General features: G+C 46.3%; 1 protein-coding gene and 1 long non-coding RNA gene across 3 annotated transcripts in view; one reads left to right on the top strand and one right to left on the bottom strand.

Moving 5' to 3' along the window:
• The window catches only part of LOC118228915 (transcription factor jun-D-like), a 1,939-nt gene extending 1,003 nt beyond the window's left edge, over positions 1-936 (top strand). The window contains exon 1 of the mRNA XM_035420501.1: positions 1-936. This exon is cut by the window's left edge and continues 1,003 nt beyond it. Coding sequence (XP_035276392.1) covers positions 1-310 — 310 coding nt within the window. The 3' untranslated portion in view covers positions 311-936.
• Positions 937-3,030: 2,094 nt separating this feature from the next.
• On the bottom strand, positions 3,031-8,903 carry LOC118228958. Of its 2 annotated transcripts, none has more exons than XR_004765572.1 (2): positions 5,025-8,903; positions 3,031-4,683 (listed from the first exon to the last, which is right to left on the bottom strand). It is a non-coding gene; the product is annotated as an uncharacterized LOC118228958 (long non-coding RNA). The 2 variants fall into 2 exon arrangements; XR_004765571.1 differs by having other exon boundaries at positions 4,715-8,902.
• Between the last annotated feature and the right edge of the window lie 55 nt (positions 8,904-8,958).

Raw genomic sequence — 8,958 nt, 5'->3', positions numbered from 1 at the left:
GACGGTCCCCGACGTGCAGAGCTTCGGCGACAGCCCGCCGCTGTCGCCAATCAACATGGACACGCAGGAGCGCATCAAGGCGGAGCGGAAAAAGCTTCGCAACAGAATAGCCGCGTCCAAATGCCGAAAGCGCAAGCTGGAGAGAATATCGCGGCTCGAGGACAAAGTTAAGTCTCTTAAGACACAGAACACTGAACTGGCCTCCACCGCGAGTTTGCTGCGGGAACAAGTTGCTCAGCTCAAACAGAAGGTCATGAACCACGTCAATAATGGATGCCAGCTCCTGCCACACCAAGTCCAAGCTTACTAGAGGATTAAGGGGCGCGTCTCCGGGTCCATTTGGATCTGCATAAGCGCGATTCATTCCTGACTCAATTGCCTTGACTCTGTACTGAGCACTGTATTTCAAATGCCGACATTCACAGAAAGGACACTGTCGAGTGACGCGTGGAGATATAAGTTGAAGACACGTTTACAAATATTTTAGAAAAAAAAAAATATTGTAAAGCTTAAACAGAATTCACCTTACTTGCCTCTCTCGAGAGAAACGGTTTGGTTCCATGTGTTCATATGTTTTATTTGACAGTAGCCTTCGCTGAATTTCGAAGAATTCATCTGAAAAGGGAAAACAAGTATATGCATGTTATAGTGACAAACTCGATGAATACCAACTATCATCTGGGTGTCATTGAGCGCATGCCGTTTACATGTATGTCTGACTTGTTTACAAGCACTTATAAACGGATAAAATGTCCATTTTATACAAAACGTAACTGTACAGTGTCCTATTACAGTGTTTTAAAACTTCGCAGATTGTTTTCTGTTTAACGTATTTGTGTGTGCCGTTTTTTTCTTTTACATTCCGTATACATATGTATATATCAATCTTGGATATTGCGTTGTACAAGTGTTAAATAAAAATACTGAACAACTTCACCTCCTCGCAATTTTACTTGTTTTTACATAGGCTGTGTTTGTGTTGCGCTGTTAGAATCGGGGAAAGGTTACGCAACGCTTCTGGGCAGATGGGAAATGGGCTGTCCACACAAGCTATGGATCTCACCTTCTTAAAAGAACGTTTATGAAATATGGGCCTTGCAAAGTTTACACCGAGTCCTGTTTATGCGCTATGGATAGAATATGTTTGCTTTCAAAGTTTTTGTCTAATTAATGTGTTGGCTATTAGATCACCACAGAAATCCCCGTGGTCATGCGGGAAGTCAAGCCTGATCGGCGTTTTATTTGCCTCGCACTGAATACAGTGAGGAGCTAAGCAGACGAAAAAAGAAATCGATATTTGTAAGAAGCCGTGTATTTAAAATTTATAAGGTCGTTGTAAATAAGAAATGACTTTTGTATTTCCTGCAACAACCCAAGCGTCAAATGTCCTTCTGGAAAACCATCGGAGTTGTTTTCATACAGATTGAATATAGGAAGATATTCTACGCTCTACTTCCAAAGAGTTCTAACGCAAACGAGAACCATTTTTTGGAACTACGTGGATTTGATTCTATGGGTGTTGCAAGACTTACACAGTTGGTATTAAATATTGAAAAAGCTTGTGGCACTAAAAACGTAGTCCCAATCCACGGGTTCTTTCAGTTCAAGATTCTATTCCAGCCACAGAAAGACCGAATTCTTTTTTTGAGAGTGACGATTTTAATAGATTTTATATGCCAGTAGTTAAAGGCACTGAACAGGTAGAATACAATAAAGTCATGTCGGTTCAGGAGCAGATTGAAAAAATATATGCTTATTTTATTGTTGTTGTTATATATTCATATGATGAACCGGTTCCTGACCCCAAAAGTACGAGACAGTAACTACTAGGACACTTTGGCCCTTTTCTGAAGATAAAGAGGGAACATTGAGTCTCTGACCGACTTCAGGCGATATTACGCCCTCTAGTGGCTATTCTTTATCCGACACATCTGTAGTCAGCCTCCAAAAATCCTGGTTTACTCAGTCCACACCAGAATAACGCGAGACTTGAAGAACCGAAGCCGTTTTGATATACAGAACCCGCAAACAAACAAAATATGATCAAAAGGGGCAGGTGGTTCACCTGGGTCATAAATGTACAAACAACAATTACATTAGCATTAAACTAGGCCTAAACCAGAAATAGGTATTTACATTTTTGGCCAATCGGTTGGTCGCAGATCCTTAAAATGTTAGGGCCAGAAATTCGGTGGGAGGAGGGGCGTTGGCACGTGTGACCTAAAGGGGGGGGGGGGGGGATTCCCATGATAGACAGAGGCCCTCAAAAAATATTAGGACACAGGTTTTTGCTGGGGTAGTGGGGCATAACACGAGATCTTTTCATGTGGCCCAAAATCCCCAGTGGCGCCCCTGGGCATTGGGTCAGTTTTGAAAGAGCTCAGCGAGCTCTGGAACTCGACTGGGTGAGTCACAGCAGAGGCCTCCGAGAGCCAAACCTATCTTTAGAAAAAAGTAAAACAACTCATGACTCCAGCGCTGGCCCCAGTGAGGCTGCGGGGACAGCTAGCGCAATGCTAACTGCGCTGGCCCCAGTGAGCCTGAGGGGGCAGCTAGCGCAATGCTAACTGCACTGGCCCCAGTGAGGCTGCGGGCACAGCTAGCACAATGCTAACTGTGCAGGCCCCAGTGAGGCTGAGGGGGCAGCTAGCGCAATGCTAACTGCGCTGGCCCCAGTGAGGTTGCAGGGACAGCTAGCGCAATGCTAACTGCGCTGGCCCCAGTGAGCCTGAGGGGGCAGCTAGCGCAATGCTAACTGCGCTGGCCCCAGGGAGGCTGAGGGGACAGATAGTGCAATGCTAACTGCGCTGGCCCCAGTGAGGCTGAGGGGGCAGATAGTGCAATGCTAACTGATCACACCATGTGGAAATTCACATGTGACTAATTTAAATCCCACATTTGAATTTAGATTTCTCAAGTGGGGTTAAAAAAAAAAAATAAAGTTGACACAGTAAAGCCAGTGAGGGACATCCATTTCAGTATTGGCACGTTACCATGACCCAAGTCACTAATGAACCGGGAAACAGGAGCTTATTGACAGCACAAACTTTTATTTTTGACTTTATTTATTGTTCCACAACATGTACAGCAGCTCAGGAAATGCTCACAATCTAACATTTTGACACAGTTCATTTTTTTCTCACTGTAATTGTGTAAACTACTGCTAAACTGAATAATGAATGTTTTTTCTTTTCTTAAATATATTTTATTTCCATAAAACAAGTGTAAAAATCTATGTAAGTCAAAATCTGCAGTATTGTGCAATTCTTCATTTGATGCATGATGTACGATCGCAAAAACATAAAAATAATATAATAGGTAAGAAAAAATTCTGAAAAGAGCAACACTCGAAGGAAAAAATAAATAAAAAAGTTGTCATAAGTCATCAGGAATGGTCTACTAGAGCATATTCCCCACAGAACACGCACACGCACACGCACACGCTGAGAACAGTTTTGCACACACTTCGTGCGTGACCCTTGTGGTCCTGCCCAACGCGTCTTCCTCTGTGTTTTTGGCTGGACCGCACACGCGAGAGCCGGAACCCAGACCTGCCGCGCGGATCTCGGAGGACCGCACTGCGCTCCTGGAGCGGAGAACCTTGAGCCCCAGAAACCCCCCCATTCCACTGCCACCGCGCACGATGGGCAGAGACCCTGGGGCGTCCCGATGGGCAGAGACCCCTGGGGCGTTCCGATGGGCAGAGACCCCTGGGGCGTTCCGATGGGCAGAGACCCGGGGGGCGTCCCGATGGGCAGAGACCCGGGGGGCGTCCCGATGGGCAGAGACCCCTGGGGCGTTCCGATGGGCAGAGACCCCGGGGGCGTTCCGATGGGCAGAGACCCCTGGGGTGTCCCGATGGGCAGAGACCCAGGGGCGTTCTCCACGTGTTTCAGAGTAACAGTCTTCTGGCTTTTATTACATTTCAGGAGATTTCTTTCCAGGTTTGTACTTTTTAATTGAACTGAATTACCGTCACCAATATATTCAGTCGATCCGAACGGACTACGAGGAAGGTAAAATATCAGAACAGCAGCGATTCCACATTTGTAACATCTAAGATTACCACAGATCTACCACAGTACCTGTTCTACAAGCAGTATTTACCAGGACACAGCTCCTTCAGTGTGAGATCATAGGGTTGGTATTTTTTTTTTTTGAAACCTAAAAAAGAGGCGAAGCTGTCAAAACATTGATTTTCACTTCCTGTCTCATCTCCCCAACAGGTTCTGAGTTGTTTGACATAGTTCAGCTGGTGCAGATGTCACCCACTCACTTCCAAAGTCAACACCAGCCTGAACCCAGACTCAACTAATCAACACCAGACTGAACCCAGACTCAGCTAATCAACACCAGACTGAACCCAGACTCAGCTAATCAACACCAGACTGAACCCAGACTCAGCTAATCAACACCAGACTGAACCCAGACTCAGCTAATCAGCACTACACTTAACCCAGACTCACCTAATCAACACCAGCCTGAACCCAGACTCAGCTAATCAACACCAGCCTGAACCCAGACTCAGCTAATCAGCACCAGACTGAACCCAGACTCAGCTAATCAACACCAGCCTGAACCCAGACTCAGCTAATCAACACCAGACTGAACCCAGACTCAGCTAATCAACACCAGACTGAACCCAGACTCAGCTAATCAACACCAGACTGAACCCAGACTCAGCTAATCAGCACTACACTTAACCCAGACTCACCTAATCAACACCAGCCTGAACCCAGACTCAGCTAATCAACACCAGCCTGAACCCAGACTCAGCTAATCAGCACCAGACTGAACCCAGACTCAGCTAATCAACACCAGCCTGAACCCAGACTCAGCTAATCAACACCAGACTGAACCCAGACTCAGCTAATCAGCACCAGACTGAACCCAGACTCAGCTAATCAACACCAGCCTGAACCCAGACTCAGCTAATCAACACCAGACTGAACCCAGACTCAGCTAATCAACACCAGCCTGAACCCAGACTCAGCTAATCAGCACCAGACTTAACCCAGACTCACCTAATCAACACCAGCCTGAACCCAGACTCAGCTAATCAACACCACACTGAACCCAGACTCAGCTAATCAACACCAGCCTGAACCCAGACTCAGCTAATCAACACCAGCCTGAACCCAGACTCAGCTAATCAACACCAGACTGAACCCAGACTCAGCTAATCAAAACCAGACTTAACCCAGCAATCAACAGCAGACTGCACCAGACTGCACAGACCCGACCAGTCAAACTCCACACGCTGCAGGTCCCCCAGAACGAGGCCCCTCACCCTCCCGTTCTAACACAAAGCACTGCCACATACCTGCCGATGAACACTTGCCCTACATCTTTAAACGGTCAAAAAAAAAACTCCCACGCTGTAAAAATGTATTTTCCATTTTTTTAAATATTGCTTTGTAAGTACAGTCATTCACAAGCAGTACTAGAACGAAAAGAAAAGATGCTTTGTGTTCGTTTTTTTGTTTTTTGTTCTTTTTTTGCAAACCTGGAGTCATTTCAGCACAATTCACACAAATGACTAAAACCTATGTACAATTCTGTTTATTTACAGCAAGGAAGACTATTGGGAGGGCAGAATTGGAGAACCACCAATAGTGTCTAGAGTTTACTGAACCAGGAACAAGGAGTGATAGGAGAAGATGGACCAATGTCAGAGGTCAGGGGTCAAGGGCGATGCTTACAGCAAAGGTCAAGCAGGGAAAGGCCTCGACTACATGTGTGAAAACAACAGAATTCAATACGTCACAATAATCATAATTATAACACTAGTGCTCTCTCAAAAATGTACCACTAGACTAAAGCTCCGGAAACATTATTGTACCTAGGCAACAGTCCCCAGGCTGCAACAGTTGCCTAGGAACCCTAAGGTGGGTTCCTTCTCCAGCAAATCCACTATCACAGCCCAACACACGGAACCCCCCCACCCCCCCATGATGGGTAACTATGGAAACGGGCCCCTCCCTTTCACAGTTATATCCCGTTATTCCACATCATAACTACTCTCCCATAATTCATCATGCTCTGAGGTGGGAAATAATGTCAGTATGAATAAGTGTTTGTGTGACAGTGTGTGTGTGTGTGTACGTGTATTAGTGTATATACAGATGTGTGTGTACGAGCGTGTGTCCAAGCGTGTATGTGTATATATGTGTATGCGCATTTGTGCGTACTTGACGCCTGTATACACCAGTGTGTCTGAGTGTGTGTGTGTGTGTGTGTGTGTGAGAGCACAGGTGCATGTGAGCGTGTATATACGTGGATGTGTACAGGTGTGTGTGAGGAGGTCCTAGCATTGTGACAGGTGACAGGTGAGGGGCGTGGCCAGACGAAGTGAACAGTCCATGTCATTGGTTAGCCTGGAACAGTTTTTGGTCACGGAAAGATCCGGAATGAGGCATTCCTTTCCCAAACCCGCGGAGAGCAGCACGGACTGAGCGAAACTCACAGTCACCCGTCCGATGGGCCTTCTGGGGGAATCTCACAGTCACCCGCCCAATGGGCCTTCTGGGGGAATCTCACAGTCACCCGCCTGATGGGCCTTCTGGGGAAATCTCACAGTCACCCGCCCGATGGGCCTTCTGGGGAAATCTCAGTCACCCGCCTGATGGGCCTTCTGGGGGAATCTCACAGTCACCCGCCTGATGGGCCTTCTGGCTCCCAGCAGCCCACAGACCGCCAGCTCCCTTCAGCTGAGCCGAGCCACAGACCCAGCGGACCCAGCAGAACCCACGCCCAGCGGAACCTTCAAAACCCGCTCCCAGCAAGATCCCGGTCCATCAACCTGAGTGACAGCTGTCACAACCTCCCGCAGCTGAACAGCTGCCATCACTCTCACCCCCTCTCCCCCCACCTAGCGTGGAGTACGACGCAGACGTCAAAAGTGATACATCACAAAAATAAATAAATAAATAAGACTAATAAATAATGATCTCATATACAGTATATACGCCTGCATTTAGTGTTAGGTGACTGACGGACTGGCATTCAGTCCCCTTAATAAAGTCTATGACTGCGGGGGCTCCACGTGCCCAGTTTAAACTGCAATCTAAAACAGTTACAGCTGATCACAGACCACAAATAAAACCATTCACAGAACTCAGTTTAAAAAAATGACAATAAGGAAAGAAACTGCATCTGCTGAGCACCACAGCCCCCCCTAAGAGGGGGGGGGGGGGGGGGGGGGACAGGACACCACATGTTAAACACTGCATTCTGGGTACTTGTCCAAGTTCAGGTGCGCTACATTGTGTTTTGTGTAATAAAGCCCTCCCAACCAAGCGGGGGCGCTGTATCGTACTCGGCGCTTGCATTCCACTTCTACAGTGAAAGAGAACAGGGCAATGATGGTGGATTTCCGACTGAGCACAAAGGAGCACAAAAGGAGCATATTGGTGTTTTTTTTTTGGGGGGGGGGGAGAGTGTGGACAGCTCTGGGACGAAAAAGCAACAAAATGAGAGAAATCTGTGAGACATATCAGTAATATTTATACAGTAATATGTTCATATTTTGAAATTTCACCACTCATCTATTCATATTTCTAATATTTCATTTTCTTATGTGGATTCTTAAATATATACCTTTAGATATATAATATACTGCGCATGTATTTACACCTTTCAAAAGACAGTTGCAAGATTCCCCCCCCTCTCCCCGCCCCCCCAACTTAAATTTCTCTCAACAGAATTTCAGTACTGAAGTACAGGCCTGTATACTTCAGGTAACTGGTGAGTCTAAATGGGCTGAATGGCCTGTTCTTATCCTTACAATGTCTTGCCTTCATTTTGTTCCAACTGGCCTTTTATTCTTACAGTGGATATGAGCTTTAGAATATACTAAATAAAGTAGCATAGTGAATTTAGCAATGTTAAAATACTGAGTTTGGGGAGAGGGGAGGGGGGTATACGGCTCCCCAGTGATTCAGTTAATAAAGGTGTTCACCATGGGTCCAGGCTGGGCCCAATAGCCCAGACGCGGTCAGACAGGGACTTTGCAGCAGTTGGCTAAAGTCAGCCTGGGACTTTGCAGATTATCCTTTACACTAGTGCCCCCCTAACCACTCACCAAGGTACCTGCAGGCGTGTACGAAACGCATGAGGTGAAAGGGGGTAGGGTGTAAGGCGTACGGGGTGGGGGACAGTTTTTTTTAAGGTAGTGGGGGTCTGAAAAACATTTCTAGCTTTAAAGGGTAACTTCACCGAATATTTAATACCAAATTTGAATAATTTAGCAGAAAATGCTGATTAATTTGCATGTCGTTCCTTACCTTGAGGTTCAGCAGGCAGGTATGATGCCTCAGACACACTGAAGGCTGTAATATGCTGCTGAAATGCCAAAAATTCAACATTCCTCCATGTCTGACAGCAGAAAAACTACAACTTCCTTCCATTGAAAGTTCTTTTCTAGTTTTGCACTCTAATACCCACAATGCACTATAGAGCTGGTGCTGCCACTTCCTTCCTGTCAGCTCCAAGCTAGCACACAGCCACAATACATGCAAATAAAAATTTTACACAGCCAGACAATCTAGATTAGAGCACAAAGATCCGACACCATCTACAGTGTGGCTAAACAACTGTCTGTGTTTCTGTATTAAAGTGATCAAGAATGTTTTTAATGTAATTTGCAGATGTGGCACAATGAATTCTGGGAATTGTAGGAGGGCCAGGCAGCACAAAGCTGGTAAAAAAAAAAAAAAAACCCAGACTATTAGTTGAAAAAAGCTGTTTTTCTCAACAATGATACTGACTGCAGCACAGGTACGGGTTTAAATTTCGGATTGTCGGTGAAGTTTCCCTCTAAGGCCACTGCTGGAGGTCATGGCAGGAGGCTACTTATGGGGACTGGATTTAGTGTGACACCCCTCCAAGGGGGGGTTTGGGGGGGGGGGGGGGCAGTGCAGGGAGTCTGAGGTAGGGGCAGGGCGTGGGGTTGGGGTT

Source organism: Anguilla anguilla, chromosome 6 (assembly GCF_013347855.1).
Source record: "Anguilla anguilla isolate fAngAng1 chromosome 6, fAngAng1.pri, whole genome shotgun sequence".
Lineage (NCBI taxonomy): Eukaryota > Metazoa > Chordata > Actinopteri > Anguilliformes > Anguillidae > Anguilla > Anguilla anguilla.
This window is presented reverse-complemented; position numbering and strand designations above follow the sequence as displayed.